General features: G+C 38.5%; 1 protein-coding gene across 2 annotated transcripts in view; it reads right to left on the bottom strand.

The window, feature by feature from the left end:
* Positions 1 to 283: 283 nt before the first annotated feature.
* The window catches only part of ctdp1 (CTD (carboxy-terminal domain, RNA polymerase II, polypeptide A) phosphatase, subunit 1), a 78,488-nt gene continuing 54,994 nt past the window's right edge, over positions 284 to 23,777 (bottom strand). The window contains exon 13 of one of the 2 annotated variants that reach the window (XM_028036360.1): positions 284 to 1,281. In XM_028036360.1, coding sequence (XP_027892161.1) covers positions 1,095 to 1,281 — 187 coding nt within the window. In that variant the 3' untranslated portion in view covers positions 284 to 1,094. The remainder of the gene's footprint in view (positions 1,282 to 23,777) is intronic. The other variant, XM_028036361.1, reaches the window with a different exon arrangement.

Here is a 23,777-nt window from a genome sequence, read left to right as displayed (position 1 = left end):
AACTGTCAAAATGGAGATTGGTATTGTCCAGAAATTGTGCATTTGTAGCTAAAAAAGAAATTACTTGTGATTTACTCAAATTACTTGCCTTGCTTTTACTCATCATAGTTCCCCGATCAGTTCCAAATAATAAGAGAAATTGGTGGGTTGGTTTGTAAAAATGTTTGTTTCAAGTTGCACTAATCTAAAGAATAGTTCAGGAATGTGTAAACGGCAGCACAGGCAAAACAAAATTCAACAACTAACACGACCAACTTTCTCATTAGTTCACATCAGATAGCGGTTTTGGACAATCTTATAATACCTTTATTTTCAGTTGAACTCAAAATGTCTGCCCCCATACAATCTGTTTTCTTTCCTGTGTTCTGATTCCCGTCAACAGGAAGTCATCATTGGCAGAGTCAGATCCGCTTCCTGTTACTGTTGTTAACTTTTATTCGTCATTAACAAAAGATCTTCTGTTAGCACACAAAATGTTTACAAAATATACAAATGACAAAAAAACTAATGGAAGAAACACATTCAAATGTCTGAATAAACTAGTTGACCCTAACAACCTGCTGCGATCAAAGAATAATTATAAAAATTTAAAAGAAAAATCTTAAAAAGTGGAAGTTGGGATTAAAATATTTTTTTAGCTGCACAACTTGGCAAACCTATTTCAAAACTCTTTGGCAAGAACCATCAGCAAAATATACACTGATGTTTTTTTTTTCATTCATCTTTTCAACAATATAAAAATCCAAATAGAAAAACAACAAAAGTATCAAATTTCATAAGTCCAAGAGCTTTCCTCACAATAAAATGTTAACGTCAAAGGATTTATGCCACAAAAAGGCGATTTACATTTATATCCATTTATATTTATATATATATATATATTTATATATACCAGTGCTACAAAAGTCCAAGCCTTCATTTCCGCAGAAAGGCGCTGGTTCTGTACAGGACATTCAGGTTTTTATTACGACACACATTCATCGCTCCCCACGCCGTAACCACGGCGACTCCGGATTACGGGGGCGGGAGAGCGATGTGTGGGTACCGTGTGTGACGTCGGTAAGGGCTGGCTTTCAGTCGGTTTTTTTCCCCTCTCACATAAAGTCGTTTAGCTCCGCCTCCAGGGCGGCGGCCATCTCGTCTGCCTCCGAGCTGCTGCCCTCCTCTTCCTCGTTGGAGTCTTTAAACGACTCGTCGGCGGAGTCCCGCCCTTCCTGCTTGCTCTCCACATCAGCATCCTCCTCATCCTCTCCGGCGTCATCGTACTTCCGTTTTTGACCCCTGGACAAAAAAAAACAACAGAACTTGAAGATTGCTTTCCATATGTTAAATCACTAGAGTCTTAAGGTTTTGAGCTTGCTGATTGGACAGCAAACTGCAGCCCAGCAGGTTTTCGGTTTTTAGTCCTCGTTTCCCCAAGAGGTGGACGGATAGGTCGAGTCTATTCAAGCATCTTCAAGGTACGTTTTCAAACTTTTCCATCGTCACACTTTGGAGATTAAAAACAATACAAATGAACTAAAGAGGAAGTTTCAATTCACAGTTTTATTTAATTTATTGCTGTTATTAATTGTAACTTTTGATAGTATTCTGCATTCGCCAGAACAGGTACACTAAAATATTATATAATGTCTATAACTGTTTCCCTAACACACCCTGAATGGTTCAGGAAAGTAGAGAAAGAAAAAAAAATTTAAAAAAATAACACCTTTTATATTGTGAGTGATTTTGACGGAACGGCCAATTTCTGTTTGTTCAAAATATCTGAATAAATTATAAAATAAAATATTTTTATACTTAAAAAAAAGTTAAACTGAGGTTTGACGTCAACGTAAAACTAATCCATGACATATGAGAATGATTTCCATTTTGTTGTGTTTAAAATCAACCTGAAAGCCCAAATTTAAGACAAAATGTGAATATTTAGTTTTTTTTAGAAATAAACTATTTTGCAAATTCTCTCTTCACTTTTCTCCTGCACTCATCAATAATCCACAAGACAAAAAACGGGGAAATGACAACTTCTGTTTTCATTAAACATAACTGAAGGGAAAAAAAACTTTGAATAAAGAGCAAGTTGGCTAAACAGAGAATGAATTACGAGGTTAGCTTCATGTCGAGTTGACAGCCAGAGAGACACCTACACTGTAATGAGTGGAGACAAATATTTAACATTTTATGTCCATAAAAGATTTTAATTCTTGAGATTTGAACTTTTACATATTATTTTTGAGATATTATCAACTCCATGTTTGAGTAGAAATAGGCTAATAATTTGATAAAGTTCACATATGATGGGGTTTATATTGGGAAGAGTTGCTCTTACGCTAACTACACTGATAAAACCGCCAAAAAGGATTTTATGTTACTGAGAAACATTTAAAAGAAGCCATGAGTGATGTAGCTAATTCTTGCTAAAAACCTTACAGACTTTAGGATGATTTCCTCTAAGAATATGACTTTGCTTTGAGTTTTTCCTGCTTTGTGAAGACAAAACATCCATCTGTTGGTATTAATAAATAAAAAAGCTTTCAGATAACCTGGAAAACTATTGATTGAGACCAAATAACAGTTTACAATAAAATCTGACAGCTTAAGCTAGCTAGGTAGCTTAGCACAAAGGAAAATATGAAGTCCAGAAAATGAAGACTGGAGCTATAACCGCAAAGCGCTAATTTATTAAATACAACCAATTTCTACAGCAGTGAGATCTGAGTTGTAGTTACAATATCTGGGCATTCAGACATTGAAAGTATGAAATAAAACTTCCACATGCTTTAGAAACCTGCAAAACAAAACCATGCCCACAAAAGCATTTTGTGGGCATGGATACGACATTGTAGCAAAGCTGTCCAAAATATGTACATTATTTAAAAACGTACATACGGCGAAACATGTTGTACAACGAAAACAAGCGATGCCAGCTGTGTTGCTGCAAACCAGCCACTTATGGATAATGATGAAGCTGGAAGAGAGGAGGAAACAAAAAAAAAAGGAAAACACACATTTGTAGGTGGCTGGAGAATCCTTTGATGTGCTCTGAGTGAACATGCCATCTCTCGCTCCACTCCAGCTTTCTCCGTGACATCCTCTGCCGAGTGGCTTGTTAGCGTCATGCTAATGAGGGTCTGCTTGGTTATTGTGGAGGTCAGACACAGAGCCCACCCCCAGCCCCCATCCCTCTCTCTCTCATTAGGCCTCGCTAACCTCCAGCGGTGGCGGCTAGGCTCCGGCTCTCTGTTCGTTAAAGGTCAGATGTCGACTAATATGAGCGAAGAGGGCAGCTGACATGCCAGTTACAGGTTACCGTGGGAGGAAAAGCTCAGCAGAAGAGCTACGCTGATCCTTCAAGCTAACAAGTTTTCATTTCTGAGGCTGAGCGGCTGCTGTGAGTCATGCTTCTAGTTTCGACTTCCAAACAATTTTATTTGTTTATTTTTTGCAACCTGAGCCGGTTGGAGAGGCTGCTTGAGTGTGTACGCACATAACTCCATTCTTCTTCTTCTGTTTGCAAATATCAATAGTGGAGACAGCGGGGTTTTAGGGGTGAGTTCCCTCCTGCTGCTTTTAGCTTTGGATCATTTCATCCAATCTCTGTCCTCTGCTATTAATCCGACCCCCCACCGATGCACACACACACACACACACACACACACTGCAGACGCTTCCCCCATGTTCATTCATGTCAACTGTTAACCAAGTTTCAGATGTAATCTACTTTTATGTGATTTCTGTTCTCTATTTCAGCTGTTAAACTACATTGTAATAAAGGTGGAATGTTGCCGTTTACAAAATTATTCAAATTTGAGGCATTTTACAAACATGAGACTCCTAGAGTGAGCTGTAAGTGATGGGCTAATCTCACAATTTGCTGCATTAAATGTTTTTTGTTGCCAGGTGAAAATAAATAATGTTGAGGGAAATCAATCTTAACTATTTTTTATACAACGTTTTACACAATACATTTAGTTAGAGGGAGTAATAAACCCATCTGTTTTGGTGAGACTTTTTTAAAATTAATGGTTATATTTTAGCAACAGGTTCCTGCTCCTGACATGCACACTAATGATTCAGTAGCAGCAATTACACTTATAAATTGTCACTAGAAAACACTCTGAAAAGTTGTAACTGTTTCAAACTTTACAGTTATTATGCTAACTAAAAAAAAAAGAAGCTCCAAGCCATAGTTATTTTTTCACATGGTTACATTTAAACCAGAATGGAAGTTGCATACTACCACACTATTACTTTTATTCTAAAGAAGTTGGTACTTATTAAAGGTAGCAGCCTAGCATTCAACAAAAAACACTTGGCAAAATGGTAGGAGTCAACATGAAGCGAAAGCTTACTGGATGCTGCTAATTCTTTTCTTCCATCCATCCATCCATCCATTTTCTGTGCACCCTTGTCCCTAATGGGGTCGGGAGGGTTGCTGGTGCCTATCTCCAGCTACGTTCCAGGCGGGAGGCGGGGTACACCCTGGACAGGTCGCCAGTCTGTCGCAGGGCTCGCCAGTCTGTCGCAGGGCTCGCCAGTCTGTCGCAGGGCTCGCCAGTCTGTCGCAGGGCTAATTTTTTTCTTGTTTGACTGAATTCTGCAACCATTTCAGCTTCTATGTGCCTCAAACCTGGAACAAACTTCCAGGAAACTGCAAATCAGTTTTTAGTTTCGAGTTCCGTTAGCAGGAAAACTTACTAAAGAGAAATCTTGTTTTAAACTATTTGTAACATATATGCCACAAAAAAAAAAGTCAAGACTCGGAACAGAGTCTTTACAGGCAGTTCAGATGGAAAAGTCAAAAAGAGTCTGGTATTAAATGAAGAGTTTTAGACTGAGCTGAACCAGAAAGGCTCGGTCAGCCTGAGACGACAAGAGTTGTGGAAGGAGGTGTGCTTGGTGATGGAGAGGTAGCTCATTATTAGGTGTTAGATCTTGAAAAGTTAGCAAGAGTTCAGACGGTTTCGTCTTTGGATACAACCTCCTAAATTTCCTCATTACTGGATCCGTATGGTGCTGAGCAGTGGAGTGAAAGGCCGCCAACTTCTTAAAACTCTTGTCGGCAATTAACTGAAGAGATCTGAGTACATGGTGTGTGTGTGTTTACAATAATCTCTATAAAAATAAGTTTAACTGAAGGACTTTTGTGATTCATAATACTTAATTTAATCAAAAGTTATTACTACTTAGTTTAAGAGTAAGTATAACGATATAGGAAGTAAGAAAACCTCTGAGGTTAGGTTTCCGGGTTAGTGGGCAGATTGCTGGAACAATCTTTCACTATGCCAAATATGATGCTACTGATACAAGCATCATATTTGGCATACAGAAATAGCTTTCTCATAAAAGTATGTCATCCACTTGAAAACACAAAATGGCCACCTTCTGTCAAGATGGCTGCCATTCAAAGCAGTTTTAAACAGTGTTCGAGCTATATTCTGATTGAATAATCCTATTTTGATGGCCTATGCGTCAAAAATATATGTTTTTGAATCTGAGAAATCCAATTCTGTATTCTAAAAAATCTAAATGACTTAATATTATGATACAATGGTCATTACACTTAGTTGATATACAGGGTAGTGATAAATTTGATTTAGTTTTTTAAGAATGTAACAATTTTGAGTATATTCTGAACAATACCCTAAAAATCAATTGGCAAATGCAAAAGGGGAAAAGACACTGTAAAAAAAAAAACAAGCATACATATACTCACAAGACAGGAATGTAGCAAGAAGGTAATTTGACTAAGTAATCAAATGTGGAAACTACAAAATTTAAAAAGCAATGGAAGAATGCTCATTTTGAGTCACGTAACGGCCGCCATCTTGAAAACAGGTGGCCATATTGGAATTCAACAAACACCATTTAATTTTTCCAGTCAGAATACACTCAGTTTAACATGAATTTACACATTTATGTTTATTCAGGTTCTACTACGGAAACCATTTCTTTGGATTTGACGAGGCAGCCATCTTGAACACTTGCGTCCATCTTGGATTTTCAACCAGATAATGTACTTTTCTTAAAAGGTACGTTGTAAAAATCATGCAGGCCCAATTTGTTGTTTGCATCACGACGTGAAAATTCCTTTTTCTCCTCAAAAGCCAATAATAAATAACTACACTTAATTTAAGAGATTTCACACATCTTTACAAAATTAAGCCACTTAATGTGGAGGTTGATGTAAATGTGAAATAAATAAATAAAGAAATAAATAAAGAAATAAACTTAGTTCTGATTTTAATGCCATAATTTGGGTCATAATTTGAAAGTGTGCAAAGAAATTGTCCAACGTAAAGACATTTTTTACAAACCTGACCTATGAATGGAACAAAAACAGTTGTGCATTCTCTTCTTTACCTCTTCTTTACAGCTAGGAGGGTCCAACGAGTAACTCGGTGCGGCGTGTTGCTCCTCAGATGTAATGTTGAAGCCATTACTCGGCAATATCGTTATGTGTACATTTTATGGGAGTCTGATTGCATTAGGGGTGTCAGGAGAATGTACTACAGAGTGTCTGCTGGTAAACAAACAGCCTGCAGCTTCACAAGCCTCAGCACATCATTAGAGCTGTATTAGGGACCCACAATGACTGATGTAGGACAGGAAAAAAAGCATCTACTCCAAACTCAGACAGCAGGAATGTCGCCTAGGGGGAGCGTTTAGAGGGACGTGGACTGGGAACGACTTCATAGACAGGGTACAAGAACTAATCGTCCTCTTATCTGGGTCCAAGACAACCAAGGCATCCGTTTGTAAAAATCCCTTCAAATGGTTTTCACAGCTCTGATCTTTGGAAGTAGAACAGATGAGGCGTGGCCATGCCACTGCCACCCCGGTGGCCCTGCCTGGCCACCCCACTAGAGTGGTCAATTTGTTCATATCATACCACACAGAGATTAACTGCCACTAACAATCAACAACTTTTTGTTGTTGATTGTTTATTAATTAAAATTTACATGAAAGTACTTGAGATTATAACCCAGTGGCTAATTTCAACCTGTAGTCCCATTGACAAGTTGATGTATATCAGGGTTTCCCTGATATCAGTTTATTATAAGCCTGGAGGGCCACCAGGCTTTACTTGTGACCCACCAGGCTAAGCATTTCTTATTTATTTAAGTATTTTTAAAATGTTTGCATTTTTTAAGACTTTATAAATGCTGTTCAGGTATTAACCTTCCAATCTTTCAATAACACATAAATATCAAGTGATACTTTCAAATTTTCTGTCAACTTTAAACTAATTTAATTTTTTTACTCAAAAATACGATGGGCTGCTGGGTGAATGACTGCCCTGGGACCCAACCATTGTTCTCAATGTAATTTTAAAGATTAAAACGGTAAATACTAATTTACCAATGAAGCTTAAATACACAAATGGCAAAGACGACAAAACAGAATAACTCACCTCCACATCATAGTGCAGCAAATAAAGCCCCGTCCTCCACTCTTTTATACAACACCTTTTCTTACATCTTTTATCACTTAAAATAAGCTCACAAACTATCGCTATTGCTTCTACGTCGTCGGCCGTGTTTGTTTACACTAAATTCACGTGTGATATATAGTGCAGTTATATACGGGATTTTCTGTCTGAAATCTGAATGTCGGTGAGAGAAATTGGTCCGTGTGTGGTGTGTTGCTCTTGCTGTGTGGCTGGAAACTCTGCATGGTCGAACCCAATCGAACCCGTTACACCTACGGTTTTTTGTCTGCTAGTGGGTCTCAGGTTTTAAGACCCGCGGATTCTAAAATCATGTAGTGTGAACTAAGGAAATGAGGAAGGGAGAAGTTAGTAGAGAGCACCGGAGTTGAGCCTTTTTTCATCCAGTGTCATCAATAGAAAGAGAAAAAAGCTGGAAGAAACGATGAAGCCGATAAATTAAAACTAGGTCGATAACTTTCATTTATGGGCGATTAATTGATTTATTGCGACAGGCCTAATAACAGAGTTATATTACTCCACTATATAACTGTGTTATACAGAGTTATATACAGTTAAATTAGCATGGTTTTCCCACTCTGAACGGATCCATGTGTTTTGTTTGGTTAAATAAAAATTCTAAATACGTCCCTGAGAGGTGGAAGAGGCAAACAGAAAAAAAATATACAAAGGAAAGGAGACTGATGGCAAAAACAGGATAAAGTAATTAACTTTAATATTCACGCAACGTCTGTGACTGAAACCAATCCTGACAGGTTTCTTTAAGCAAAGAGTTAGATAAGACTTCCAACAAACTTGAACAAAGACAGGGAGAACTAAAGATCAAGATACCATCTTTCCTTGAACTCCAACCGCTTTGCTTTTTTCTTTTACTCAAACGGGCCGCTTCCAGGAGCTACAAAGGCTTCTTCAGCCTTCATTTAGTTACCATGACGCACACAACACAACAGACCTTCAACGTTAACAAGTCCCCAAAGGAGTCCAACGAGGGCAGGAGGGATAGTAGTCAGTCGTTTTGCTTCCCCTTCCTCCATTAATCCCCACATCATCTACTGCATCCATGTTAACTACAGAGGCACTTATAGATTCCCCTCCTGCCTCGCAAGCTGAAAACTGATAAGCTGGAGGTAGACCCCTGTTTTCAGTTCAGAGGCAATGTGTCAGCTTTGTTTGGGTTTAATTGAAGAACAATGGCGCATGAAGGCAGTGGTGCAATGAAAAGATAAATCCACTGGAAGAATAATGGCCCAACAACAAGCACTCAGAGAGTGACTGAGTCATCTCTGAAACCACAAGCTTCTAAGCAACCCACTTGTGAAATATACATGGTGACAAGGATCCAGAGCAGGGAGCTCACAGTAGAGGAGTTCAGTATGCTTGGAGGCAGTTGTCAATCAACAAAGCAGAAATCTGTTAGTTCTCCTCTTTCTCAAGGGGTGTCAGAAAGGTTCAGACAACAGGATGGCAGATCTGCCTTTCAGTGCATGTTGTAGCTGTTTTTATTGGTATTGGTAGAACTGCATAAAAGAGGTGGATTGATGTTTTGATTTATCTGGAAGAAGAATCTGCTTTTAGAAGTCAAATTGCTTTTTTATACTAAGATGATTATTGGCTGTCAGGAAAGTCCGACTGACATCTCTAACTGTTTTAACTCTTAAAAGCCAGTTCCGAGTAAATTCATAGATTCATTAACTGTGATCTTCGTTTTCTACCCATATACAAATCATTTCAAACTCATGTAGCTACCGATAGAAAAAAAGAATACTTTTTATGAATTATGAAGACAAGTCGTCAAAATGTTCAAACAGGTAAAATACATTATTGAAATGGGAAGTGTGAATAGCGTTTAAGCTTCTCTTTGAGGTTGCAATTTAATATTTGGTGAGGTTTTAGTATGAAATGAAGCATAGCACACCAGAAATGTCCCAAAGTGGGCTATTAATTATGCACAGTTGGTAGGAAACGTTCCCAAGAATTGTATGAAATGTCGACAAAGGGAGGAGGAATTAAGCAACGGTTGGTTTGAAATGCAGTGAACCCTCGTTTTTTGCGGGGGTTACGTTCCAAAAAGAACCCGTGATAGGCGAAATCCACGAAGTAGAAACCTTTACTTTTTTACAATTATTATACAATGAAATACTCCATAATACATTGAAACCAAAGAACAAAACCTTTTTACAGGTCCAAACATTTGTTTAACAAATAAAAAGTACTGTATATATTTTTTTATTTATTTTGTTTTACAAATAACTACTGTACTGTAAAATAATAATTTTAATACGAACTGGAGGCAGATTCCCGTGCCCGAACAGAGGAGATCAGCAACCGCCCCACCGCAACCCAAGTCATTGGATTAGAACGGGACAAAATAAAAAATGTGGCGGGTTTTTTTTTTTCTTCTAAAGCCCGCGGTGCAGGTGTGTTTTTTTGAGAGAAGAACATAGTTATCGGTCGCTGTTGTCGCTCTTTTTTCTTCTGGGCAAAAAGATTCTTATAAACCGACCTGCCACCATAGATTATGTTAAATTTGGCAAGCTGTTTTACATACGTGTACATATTAAACCGCAACGTTGTTGACACACAGGTAGAGAAGAAGCGGAGAAACTGTTAAGCCAATCAGAATGAAGAACACAATGCACGATGCAAATCCGTGAAGCAGAAAGAGCGCGAAAGGTGAACCGCGATATAGCGAGGGTTCACTGTATTCACAAAGGGCATAAGAATTAACACAAGGTCGGTACAAACATCCTGAAAGTGGGGAACAAATTGGGTATAAATTGAGAAATATTTGGTACACAGACGTCCCCAAGGGGTTTACAAATTGACGTAAAGTTGGTATGAAGAGTCCTGAAGGAGAGATTGCATTAAGGCGTCGTTGATACAGAAAGCAGTGCGGTTTGAATTCAGGCATGGTTGGTATAGAAAGTCCCTGGAGGGGCTAAACTGTGATGTGGACGTCAGTAAAAGTCTCTAAAGAGGTAGGAATGGTTGGTACGAGAAGACCACGAGGAAGTACAAATTCATACATGATTTGTATGAAATATTCCCTAAGGTAGTATGAATATACGGTCTATATGAAATGTTCCCAAGGTGAGTCATATTTGGTCAGTACAAGTGTAAATTTAGGTTCCTTTAAGACAGGGTACGCTAAATGTCAGCATTGACATTGAGATATAAGCTTTGACAAATGTTTAAGTGTGATGTTTTTTCTATCTTTTTTTTCATGAGACAGTTGTAACTTCTTGTCACAATAAATTGAACCCAGTTTTCATTCTGAATTTGGGTTTCTTCCCAACAGCAAGCCAGAGATGAAGACAATAACCACAAACTGCTTTCTCTCTCTGTGAGAACATATCTGAGGTTTAAATTAATTTTCTCACTTGGAGTTACACATAAAATAGGTTTATAACTAACCCACCCTCTCCTTCTTTAAACCATCCTGGTTTGTGTTGTCATCCCTCTGGTGTTGCTCGAAGCAACAACACCATCTGTCTGGACACAAACGAGGAATTTTTTCGGGCAAGGATGACTTACTTCAGCAGATTACAATAAACGTAATTTGTCAAGCGAACAGACTTTTTCAAATTTGCCTAAGCAAATTCTAAAAAAAAAAAAAAAAAACCATCAAATTGTGTACATGTTTTGCAACATTGATGAGAAAAGCCACTGTTTTTTTTTGTTGTTTTTTTTAAATCAAACTTGTGATACTAACTTCTTTTTATTTCAGCTGCATGGTGTGGCTCAAAAACAAGCAACAGGGGAGTCTATCATGCAACTTTAATCACCACAGCTATTTTTCTACATAGGCTTCACGCTTCTAGACTTTTATTGAACGTAATCAGTGGAACCTCACTACCTTTGGCCTTCTGTTTCTTGGTACGGAGTGTGCTTTCAAACATGCCTGTCAAGCACTCTTAATACACAGCTCCCTTGACTTGTGTTTTTCTACACTTTGTGACCTTGGTAAATTAATACTGAAAATGAAAAGTGGAGAATTTATAGTTTTGTGCTCAAGGTAAAAACTTGTTGAAATATTATTTATGGTCGTGTACTTTCTAAAATTGTACAGCTCTCTCTGGGTTGGTGGTTAGATTGTGCTTCAGGTAAAATGAGTTCAAGTATCTTTATGCCTTGTTTATGGTAAAGAGGGAGATATCTGGGCCTATGGAGGCACTGCTCTATCCTATCATGATAGGAAAAAGGGCTAAACCCAAAAAGTAAAGCGCTTGGTTTACTGATGTATCAACTTGAACCCATCAGACTACCATCCCGACTCAATCGGTCAAAATTGAAATAATGAGATTCCCATTATTCCAGAGAATGTAGCCTTCTCTTGGACTTCTTTGAGATGCTGCTCCTCTGCGTCTAAAGGAATTCGCTGAGATGGATAGGGCATCTGAAGAAAGACCCCAAGAAAGTTGAGGGTGGACCAAGTATCCCCTTTGGCCACTTGGCATCCTGCAGAAACAAGATCTATAATAATAGGGTCTAAATATCTTATCGATAATCCAGAGTTAAACCTAGTTAAGTTACTAGGCGTTGTGTTGGAAAGTGATTTATCATGAAAAGAGCATATCGATAAATTGGTGAGCCAATTGGGTAGAAGTTTGGCTGTGATAAAAGATGTTTGCAGTTTTGACAGAGAATAGTTTAGATTTAATCTCTAAATCTTTGTCTCGGATTATTGTTCGTTGGCACAGAAACTACAAACAGTTCAAAATAAAGCAGCCCGGTTTGCACTTGGCTTGTTTTCAATATGTCCACCTCCTATAGCGACATGTTCACATGGAACACCTTACCAAAAAATACATTGGAGACACATCAGAAGAATCGGTTTCAAACAATTTTAATATATTGAAACCATTGTCCTTTTGTAGAATGTTTTTCATAATAAAAATCATTTGTTTTGATCTTTGGCCTTTGCATTTGGATATTTTTTAGGCCTTTTTGGGGCTCCAAATAAAAGAAAAAAAGAAATGAAGCTGTGTGTTGCTGTAGACACGGATGACCGTTTCGCTCATGAACCAGTAATCACAAAAAACAACATCTCAGACAGACTGAAATATAGTTCCACTTTCTGACGATATTAAAGAAAACCGCTGGCATTCTCCCTCAGAAAAACGTCTCTAGACCCGACCAAAGGAAGTCTGACTGTAATGTCTAACTGTAACAAGTGGGACGGAGGTATGACTCTAGGAGTCAACTGCGCAATTCACTGACACTTATTTCACTGTCATTTATATCTCCCCAGTCACCGATGTCTGCATCACATCATCTTTCTCTCTGGCACAGCTACAGGCAGTGGAATCAGATTTAAGCCCTCAGGCATCTTTTCAGAAGTATTACTCACCCCCCCTCCTCTCAGCCTGCAATGCTGCTGCTCAAGCTTTTGACAAGACTGCAAAGATCTTTTCACAGGAGCCTGAGATGGATTATCCTGCCCCTCATGGGGCGACGGATAGGGGCAAGCAGGTAAACATATGCGGGGAAAAATAGAAGCTTTGGGTTCAACGCTGTTCTTTATACATTTGTTGTTTTTCTAGCAGTGACTGTGTTTCACTTCAGTTTGTTTAAAAGCATTTGACTGTATAAGAAGGACACATTTAGACTTTATTATTATGCTTACATAACTGACTTTTCTCAAAACTTAAAGTTCCTCCACTAGAGATGACTTTATGACAAATAGAGATGTGTTTTAAAGGGGCAGTGTTGCCAAAATTCTTTCTTTGGAGATTTGGATTTGTTATAAAGTTATCCCCTCATCAAAAACATATCTGGAGTGTTGCTTTGATTCTTTCATGCATGTTTGAGAAATCCATTAATCTCCCGTGGCAACCATTCAGCTGAATAAAACACCTGGTTGGACCTAGCTCCGCCTTCGAGGACGAAGCTCCTCCTCTAAGTTGCAGCTTCTGCCTCACAGAGCAGCTTCCCCCTGCGACTCTCCCACTCAGCTCCTTCAGACTAGCCAACAGTAATTAGCAAACCCCTGGTGGAACTGCACATCTGCTGAACTCATTAGCTCATTCAGTGAAAAACTGGTAGAAATGTTGTTAAAGGGTTAATAGAAGAGCAATGTTGTGATGACTTCAGAACAAAACTCCACCTTTGAAATTTTACCATTAATTTACTAAGTAAAATCTTTTTTAAGTAGTATTTGATATACAGTATATACAGCACTGTTACAACAAATGACGTTAACAGTTACTTGATTGTGCTATAAAATGGCACCATGTGCCAGAGAACACTCAATACTGCCCCTTTAAGGCGAATCATGATAGTTTTCTGGACAGAAACACAGCACAGAATGATTGCGTATACAATATAGGAGCTTAGTTTTTATTTTCTTTTAAATATAACTTAAGTTTTCAAATAAACCTTCATAACCCTTTACAGCTCTCAGTTCAAGTTGAAAGTGACAGCAACTAGGCTACAAAAGCTCTAGACTTCTTCAAAAGACGTCAGAACTGCGCTGATCTGTTGGGTGTTTTGATCGCTCTGTAAGAAAGCGATCCCCCCCCCAGTCATGCATGAGCTTTTCTTTAACTTCCTTGTAGAATAGGTTACATTAGTATTCTAAGAAGAGCATTGCGATTCAATTTGAGAGAATTGTTTACCTGATCCGTGTTCTGTTTTAGCGAGGACATATGACCTGGGACACAAATGTGGAAACAACCAAGGAAAAACCTCGAGTTTGTGTAAAATATGAAAAAAAAAACAAGAGAACAAAAACAAAAGCAATAATTAAAAAAAATATTTTAGACAAAACTACAAACTGCAAGAATTTGGTTGCAGGTTTCAGCCAGCATTAGACATAAACAGTTGTATTATTAGGAATACCATATTTAGATTAAATACCATATTTAATCTAAACGTGATGTTGATCCAAATGAGTGCAAAAGGCAGAATCACTGAATGAGCTCAGCAACAAGAACCAAACATTACTGTTAAAGCACAACAAATGTGTTTTCACTTAGTATTTTAAATTCTTTTCCCAAACAGACAAACTAATAAATGAATCTATGCAAGCAGATTAAGTGAAAAACAAAAATACCTATCTATTTTTAGCAGATTCTGTTGTACAATTTGTTCATAAGAATATGGTAGATGAGAAAATAATGGAGGCTTCCTATGAAGCTCTGGTTCAAAAAATAGTTAAAATGAGATGAAAACATTTTATTTTCAACACGGAGCTTCAATGAAAAATGTAGCACGAAAACAACAGAAAGACTCAGAGATGTAAGACCTTATAGAGGCTTACATCTTCCTGAGCATTCTGCTCTCACCTCATTTTTTACAGAGATGTGATGCTTAGATGAAATTATTTTAACGCCATAATGTGTAGCGTTAATATGAATAAAAACAAAGAAATGCACTCTACAGCTGTAGAAAAGTATTCTTTTTCTCCTTAAGATTTAAAATCTAACTTGCTGAAAAGATGCAGTTTGATCACTTGCTCTGTTTTTTATTATTTTTGTTGGACAGGCATGCGAGTGTTACTAGAGCAGTTCTCCATGTTCTAAAAAATATTCTGCGTATGGCAATTTTCTTTACCATTAGCATGTTAACATATCACACAATAGGATTGTTACAACTCTAACAGATGAGTTTACGCACAGCAAAGTTTGACTTTCTGCTAAAGTGCCTTTATTTTATTTTATGAAAAGAGACAAAATTATGCTACCAACAGTAATTTATTTTTAAAATATCCTACAAACTCCAGGTACGTCAGTCAACTCTGTGTCTTCTGTGTGTCTTTAGTGAGACTTTAACATTACAACTTTGTTTGGAACTCTGAACAAAATCCACAGAACAAAATAACTCTTCATAAAGTTATCAAACTGTTCGGCAAAGCCAGTGGTTTGTCCTTGGATCCACTCGCTGGTATCGACAACAAATGACCCAGCAGAGAGAAAAGACTTCAGACAGCGTCTGATCCCACATAGATAAACTCAACACTACAAGCTTCTTCCCTCAGGCTGCTACTGATCATCAGTATTAAGGACGATTGAAGCTTTGTTTACACCTCCGTTAGCCTTCCTAACACCAGAGTAAATTACTAATGGCTCAATCATATAATTGTATTTTAATTTACCAGTTTTATCTCAGGATAGTCGTAATCATTTTAACCTTCTGGGCTGACTTTCATTTGCTACTTTTTGCATCAGTTTCAATCTCGTCTACTTGTTTGAATCTCTCTGATGTAAAATGAGGCTCTTAACTTTAAGATTACGTCCCTCTGACCACCTGCTTTCACATTTTTACAGTCTTCCCTACATGGCTTGTGGCAAACTGCAAGCAGAGCTTATTTTTAGGGCTGCACTGAAGGCAGTTTTCTGGCCGATCACTGATCTTTAAAGAGACGACTTTCGCCATTGCAGAATTTCTTTTGTCTAAAAAGTCAAAGTTACAACAGTAGGGTGACTATTGTTAACCGTGCATGTGTGGTTGACAAAAAGGGGACAGTGGCTGACTTTCAGAAATTTGCTGAGGTTTATAAGATCGGTTTCTCATGCAAGTACCAATCTCCCCAAATTAAGGAAATCAGGGCCGATATATCAGTGTATCCCTACTTCTTATGGCTTTCTTTCAACAATGGCTTCCTACGTCGGCCAGATATGTGGATGCACCGATCCACTTCTGATATCTGAGGATTAGTATCGACCGATATAGAAAAACGTCTGAACTGACTGAAAATATTTATTCATATCTAAACAGACATAAATGTACTGAATTACATATTCATTTGATAACTCTGCACCAGTACAGCACACTTGAATACTGCCAGTAGCTTCTAAAGGTTTGTCAAACATGTAAAAACAACTTTAATTTGTTAAGTCAGTTCAGTTAGAATTAAAACAGCTGAAAACTGAAACTGATACACCTGTACTGTAAATTCAATGAACTGAATAACTGATTTATGAATGTGTGTGTGGGTTATGATAAACAACGGATATCGCAACGCAAGCTGCTCCCTCAGAAACAGATCTTTGCTGAGTAGTGAAACCATTCTATAGCAAAATCACACACACAAAAAAAACCTCTTCCTGCCCCATCAGCAACCAATAAAGAAACCAGGTCAGATTGTATTCTCTTTTTTCCCCCCTCCGTCTTCCTCTTCTCATATATGTGAAAAGCCTGAGTCAGCACTCATATTCCTCGAAGCCTGCCGCCTCCTCTCACCCAGCTGAGCACGAGGATCACGGCGCCGTTTCTCATCGCCGCTGCGCTAACAGCACACACACTGACGAGTTAGTCGGACTCCAGAGGGGTGGAACGCTAACGGGGCTCTTTAAATCTGTATCATAATAGTAATCGTAATGTGGAAAATGCAAACATAAATCTGAAACATAATGTTAAATATGTAAAAGAGGCAAGATTTTAGGATTGGAGCATCCGCCGCCATAAAAGACGACGTCATCTACCGTTTCAGGAACCAGGAATATAAATCTCAAGGATGGCGGGGGGTTTGCTCAGTAGGTTATTGAGATGTAGTTTGTGGGAAATTACTCGATCCCTCGGGACATCCGTCTTTCTCCTCCTGCAAATCCCGATTAAACGGAAGCGAAATGTCAATGTTTAATCAACATCTCAGCAGAAGGCGCCACTGGAGCACGTCGCGTTTGTGAGTCTCAGTGGGAACCTTTGGAGAATACGAGCAGCGCTTTCTATCCGTCCCAAACCGAGTCTGTTGCTTTTTTCTGATGATTCATCAGCAAAACAATAACATTTTTACCTGAATCCAATTACAGACCAGGATAGTGGTGGTATCCTGTGGCCCCTCAATATTAATACATTTGTACACCATCATTCATTTTGTCATCATAATTAAATCCAAGCTGTTATTCAGAGGCATTTTAGGGGGGTTAGAGAGGCAAGTAAAATGTTAAAAGTTATAAAAAGACATAAAAGAGGGAGATATGGCACTTGAAAGGTTTCTGTAAGTTGCACCAACTCAAATTTAAGACTTTTGAAGACCTGTAACATGACAGAAGTGTACCCAAAAAAATTACATTTCATGGGTTGACAATGAGTCAATGGTGAGAACAAACATCAGAATTGGAGCAAATTTTATCTGATAAAAGTTTGTCATATTTGTGGATACCAAAGGGAGAATTATGTAATGTTTTCTGTTGGATAAAAAAAAACTGCCTGCAACCCATTTTTGCTTCTATGATTCATGTTTGTGGCATTTAAATTTTCAATGTAAATGTTCACACATATGAGTTTGTATGCATTATAGTGTATGGGCTGATGGATGTTTTATAAATCAAAAAGGAGAACGTATGATGTTTCACCTTTCATTTCATATAGTAAATGCAGTAGAGCGCTACCTTTAGAATCGACCTTTTCCTGGAGATATGAGGCATACATTTAGAGGAAAAATTCTGCCTCAAAAATAGCTTTTAAGAGATCAGAGTCTGTCTGACTGTCTCCTTAGAAGTAAGCAAACCAGCTGAGCATTTATGGGAAAAGTCAGCATCTAAGACTGCAGAAAAGAGACGATCACATTATTAGCTTTCCTTGCTCACTGCTCTTAAATATAAAAGGGATTTTTGGAGTATTAAAGTGGCTTAACAAAAGTATTGATGCCCCTTGAAATCTGGGTTGCAAAAAATCAACACAAAGGAGAATGATGTACAATTGAAACCTAAAGTTTACATTCACTGAACTATTTTTCTTCCCTGTCTGAAGTTAAATTAGACCAAACTTTTCTTGACAAACTTTTCTCTTCTTTTATTATTTGACATAATACAAACATAGATCAGATTTATAGCATCTATTTTCTTACGCTTCACAATTAGGGATGCGCCGATCTAAAAATCTGGGCCAATATCTGATATTAATATAGCCGTTATTGGCAGATAACTGATATATACCTTATCAAGACCTTGAAAAAAAATCAGTTGTTAATATCGGCTCAGTTTACAGTTTTATCTATCAGACTATGAAGGTTGAATTTCATTGCAATATTGTGCGGTAACATTGTGATAATGATACAAATTAAGATCAGAAAAAACTATGTATTACTTCTTTTTTAAGTAACTGTATGGCAATGAATGCATGGTACATCACTGATAGCATCACAAACGCTACACAAATATTACCATTTGAAAAAGGCTTCTTCAAGACACCACTTTCTTAAAGAAGGGTGATTTATATCACTAAAGGGCCCACAGTAATTCTGAGAATATTGTAATTTTTTATTTATTTATTGTAATTCATTGGAATTCATCAAAACAATGATAAATCAAGATTCTTAGGGGAGATTTTTCATAATAAATGATAAGCGATACAATAAATGCCCACCTGTATATCAGACCAATACATAAAAATTTAAAAAATGACTATACTGATGTTAGTCCTTATTTACAATAATGCAATTCCAATAAAATACACTGAGGTTTGTATTTTTAACATTGAGGTTTTGCACTTTTTGTTACAGATCTGTAATGTGTCAGGCAAACAGAGACACTAAATCTCTCAGCTGCCTTCATGGCATCTGCAGCAAACTCCTTCACCTTTCTGACAGTGGCAGGAAAATAAGGCATTGTTCACTCAAACAAAGAGCGTTTGGATTCATTTGTTTGTATCTGACCGATCGTATTACCCGGGTCTCATCAAACGGAAGGGACTCCGATCGCACGCAAAGGCAAAAAACAGTCCGCTTTGTGGAGCTGTGAAAAGAGCGAAACGGTTTGACGGAGAAAGGCTGACTTCGGTAAGGCTGTTTATTTGCTTTTTTGGCCCTGAACGGCAGAAAGCAACACACACGTTGCAGAGGTTTAATTAATCTGCAGCGGGTGGATAGCGCCAAGAGCTCCGCATCTTCATCGGAGGAAAAGAGCAGGACGAGTACAGCAACAAAGCCGGGTCTATCATCTCAGAGGAAACATGTTCAGTAAGAACCGACAGTAATGTGAGCCCCGCACTGGAGAAATACAGCGCCATTACTGCAGTCTTTGGGGTATCGGCCGATCCTTGAAAACAATTATTCTCAATGGGACCCCCGGGGCTCAGACTTACTAATTGGAAAGCAGTCTGAGCCAAACTTTCTATATACCAAGCAGATAACGGCCTTATCTTTCCCGTAACTTTCCCAATCTTCTTCTTCATTAGGAAATCGGGACTGAGCTGTTCAAACAGCAGCCAGTCGGACTGAAAGGAGACAACTTCACCCCCCCCCTCAGGTTTTACAGCAGCGCCAGAACGTTTACTCACTTTAACGGGGCGGATGTGCTGAACTGCTACACAGCAGTTCTGCTAGATTAAAGAGTGAACTGCTGACTTAAAGTAAACAATAAAAACAGGACTGTTCTACCTGCAGGCGGTCTCGGTTTTATGGGCTGTTAAACGGTAATTTGGGCAACTAAGAAAGAAAAGAAGAATTTGGAAATGTATTGATTTTAACTGTGAAGATTAAATACTTTAATCGAAGTAAAATTCATTTCTTGTACCTTTTTCTTTATGTCCTTAGTAAGATTTTGGTTAAAAAGTGATCCAAAATTATTATAGATTCAAAACCCATAAAGGGCCTAGCACGGTTGAGTTATTAGAAAATTGGCATACAGTTTTCAAATTTTTGATTATTTTCAGGTTTTGGGTTAGAAGAATCTTTTAATATAAGCTCAGCTACAACAATGGGACATGGGTAGCTCTTTCTTTTGAAGTACTTACCGTATTAATCAGTAGGTGGGAGCAGCCTACCCTGCTTTTGTTTTAAGATTTTATTTGTCTGTACACGAAAATTAAGTTAAAGTGTTCCACTGCTATTTTATGGAGTACTTAGGCTGTGATAAAGTGAACGAGAGCAAGACTTTGAGCAGGAAACAAGTTAACTACAGCAACATTATTCTGTCTTATCCTTTCGAGATTTCAGCCTCTGTCTGTTAAGGAACATGACGGATTTAGAAATGTTGACATTTTGTAAACCTGACTTAAGGTAAGTACTTGCATGGGTAGAATATAAAGACAATTTCAGCGCCGACATTAAGACTATTGCGCACCCAATGGTGTTTACTTCTATATTGCAGGAGGCTAAATCTATTCTGAATTAGCTACTGATGTGATTAGCAGCAGGCTGCCACCGGTAACTGAGTAGTTGGAGCTGGCAAATGCTATGGAGACTATCGACCTGTTGGTTTTACAGAGGCTGGTGACTAGCACATGTAGGATGGTCACCCACTCTGCTACCCCTTAGCATGGATAGGCTAGTCAGAATTCAATTTGTTGACGTTAGCCTCGGATATACTGGATACTTATTGGTCGCCTCGCATTTCTTCTTTAAGAAAACTTTAACAAGAAGAACGGTTGGCATACAATATTTGTAAGCTACATACATTAGAAGTATTAGCGTGTTCTTTTGTCTTCTTCATCTATTCATAGCCTATCCATGTGATTAGCATGGATAGGCTAGTGACACCATTGGATTTGCTAGCGTTAGCCTTGGAGATAGTAGAACCTAGCATGCCTGGGACAGTCACCTACTGGATTGCCTTCTTCCTCTGGTGGTTATTAGCATAGCTAGGCTAGTGTTAGCTGGCTTCAACCTTGAATAGACTGGCAACTAACTGATCACCTTGCACTTTCTTTAACATTATCAAGAAAAATGGTAGACATACAATATCTGTAAGCTACATAAGTTGGATAAACGTGTTCTTTTGACAGAGTTTATTGTAATCCAACTTCACAACATATACCAAGCAAGTAAACGGGTATATGGTGAAGTTGGGTTCCGATTGAGGTTTCCAATTCAGCAGATGGCTAAATATTATAATTACCATAACTTTATGTTCCCCTATTATAGCTCTTAAAAAGAAATAAATTGCCTCATATCTATGAATGGCAGTTCACAGCTTTACAAATACTGTGGGTTAAAAGAATAGCCAGACTATTCTGATAGGTGCGTCTAAAAAGCATCATATCCGAACTTCAAAAAGTAGTTGCTGCTACGTGTCTTTCGTTATTATGTTCGCCAAATTAAGCCGTGTAGGACAGTGGTAAACAAGAGGAGCTGTAATTACATAATGACTCAGAAGGGATAAAGATTCACACTGAATTACCATTCAGAAACATGGAAGAACAGACCGCTGCTTAGAATCTGCGGCTCTCATTCAGTCAGGCAGAACAAACAGACCCAAATCACACAGAACCACAGCCTGAAGAAGTGGCGCAAAAAAAGGTAGCGAGGTGGGAGAGAAGGCAAGGCAAGACAGAGAGTTAGAGGAAAAAGGAGCACAGTTAGGCCAATTCACCGGATACCAAGAAATCCACTTTCATCTCCACTGAAGCAAACAGTGAACAAAAACGCAGCAAAAACACATGAGAACCACCAGCCTGACTAGGTTGTTTCTGGTTTTCTCCTATTTGAAGAGAAGGAAGATGACAGAATCGGCTTTGTCTGCAATGTAACATATTTATTCTAGATGAACACAACAGGAGGGCCTTTTAAGGACAAGGACAACGTCCTGTTAAATATGTGATGTGATCAGGCACAGATGTATAACCCACCGCTCTGCTGTAATTATGAACGTCTGAGTGCGTGCAGGAAGGGAAAATATGCCTTTCTGAGATGAATTCTCAAATAATGAATCTTGGCCTCTGAGTGCGGATTGCTCATTTAATCTTATGTACAAGTAGCACTTATGTACAGCCCACAACCAGAATCAGCCCCAGCAGTGGGCTCTGAGCTGTGAGGGGGCAGCTGCTCTGCAATTTGATAAGGTGATGAATGTCAAGTATGGTAATTTGGTCTGGCTGCACAATCTGTTTATTGAAGGAAAAGGAGCGCCGGTGAGCAACAGCACCGGCTAAAGCAGCTATTATTTATTTAGGGAGGTTTGCGTTCTGGTGGGTGGTCAGGGTCCGCGGGCAACGACAAACACGCCGTCGTTGATGGACAGTTGGTGGGAACAACAATGTGGCTTGGAAGTGCTGACATCGGGTCGCTGACCCGACGCAGCGGACGGTTTATCTACACCCAGCCTGACGGGCAGACGGCCAGGATCCTTTAAATATTAGGTGCTGTCATCTGTCCAGAAGGTCCATTTGACTAATTCTGACAAAAACCTTACAGAGAGGGACAGAGCAGTGCTAATGAGTGCTAACCCACTCTAATGTAATATAAATCACCACCCAATGTTGCTTATTTAAAGCAGGTTCCTACATAATTCAGATGTGGAAATTTTTAGTTTCTAAAGATATAAATTTGCAGTTGTTACTTCTTTACATTCAGTTTTACAATGTAAAAAAAAAAAAACTTTAGTTCACTGTGAATTTATGACATTTCTAGAGTGGATTGGTGTCAAATATCTTGGAAACAATATGAAGTGGAAGACTGGGTGGAGAGAGATGCAGATGAAGAGAGAAAGGGAGAAATAAAATTGAAAGAGGGATGAGAGAGCAAGAAAGAGCAAAAGAACAAAGTCTGGATATAATGGCGTTTTCAAGAATATTCAGTATATTAGAAAACAGTGGATCAGAGCTAACTGTGAATGGCTGAAATCTGTAAATACTTTAGACTGGATGTCTAGTCTAAAAGCGCATGTATCCGTCTATTTTAATTAATACACATTAATACACATAGTGGAAACCATCTTGATGTGAAGGTGGAAGCTAACATCTACAGCAGGGGGGCCAAACTCCAGTCCTCAAGGGCCGTTGTCCTGCCTCTGCTGTTTTATAAATCAAAAAGGAGAACGTCTTTAAAAACACTAACATACCGGTGCATTATGCAGTCAAATCTAATCAAATTGTATGATGTTTCACCTTTCAAAAACAAAGAGGCAGGGCCGCTGTCCTGCGTCTGCTGCACCTCCTGCATAGAATAATTCGGCCATTAAGGCTCTGGAGAACTGATCTACACAAGGAGGAGGTAATTAAGCCATTTCATTCCAGTGTTTTGTACCTGTGGCACATCTAAAAACTGGAGGACACCGGCCTTGAGGACTGGAGTTTGACACCTGTGAGTTACAGTCTTCCTCATCTCCTCTGTTGCGGATACAGCCAATCAGTGCCAAGGAAAATAAATGACCCTCCTGGATTGGCTGCTTAGGAAATACCAGCTGACAGCGTGTCAAGTAGTATCGTGCCGAGGTATTTCAGCTTCCTAAACTGTATTTAAATTTATGCAATGGGAAAATCTGCAAATAGGCAAGCTTTCCCTGAATAATTTGCAATTATATTCCACAAAAAGAGAAAAAAAAAAATCAATGAACATTGAGCCGTGTCTAGGAGGGAGTTAAGTTTATGGGTTCCAATGAGGCTCTTTGTCAGATTCAAAGTACCTTCTTAAAATAACCTTAAAGCAGGTATTAAATGCACTGTTGAT

This window comes from Xiphophorus couchianus, chromosome 13 (genome assembly GCF_001444195.1).
Source record: "Xiphophorus couchianus chromosome 13, X_couchianus-1.0, whole genome shotgun sequence".
Taxonomy (NCBI): Eukaryota; Metazoa; Chordata; class Actinopteri; order Cyprinodontiformes; family Poeciliidae; genus Xiphophorus; species Xiphophorus couchianus.
Note: the sequence above shows the minus strand (reverse complement) of the source record. Positions and strands in the feature narration are given on the sequence as shown.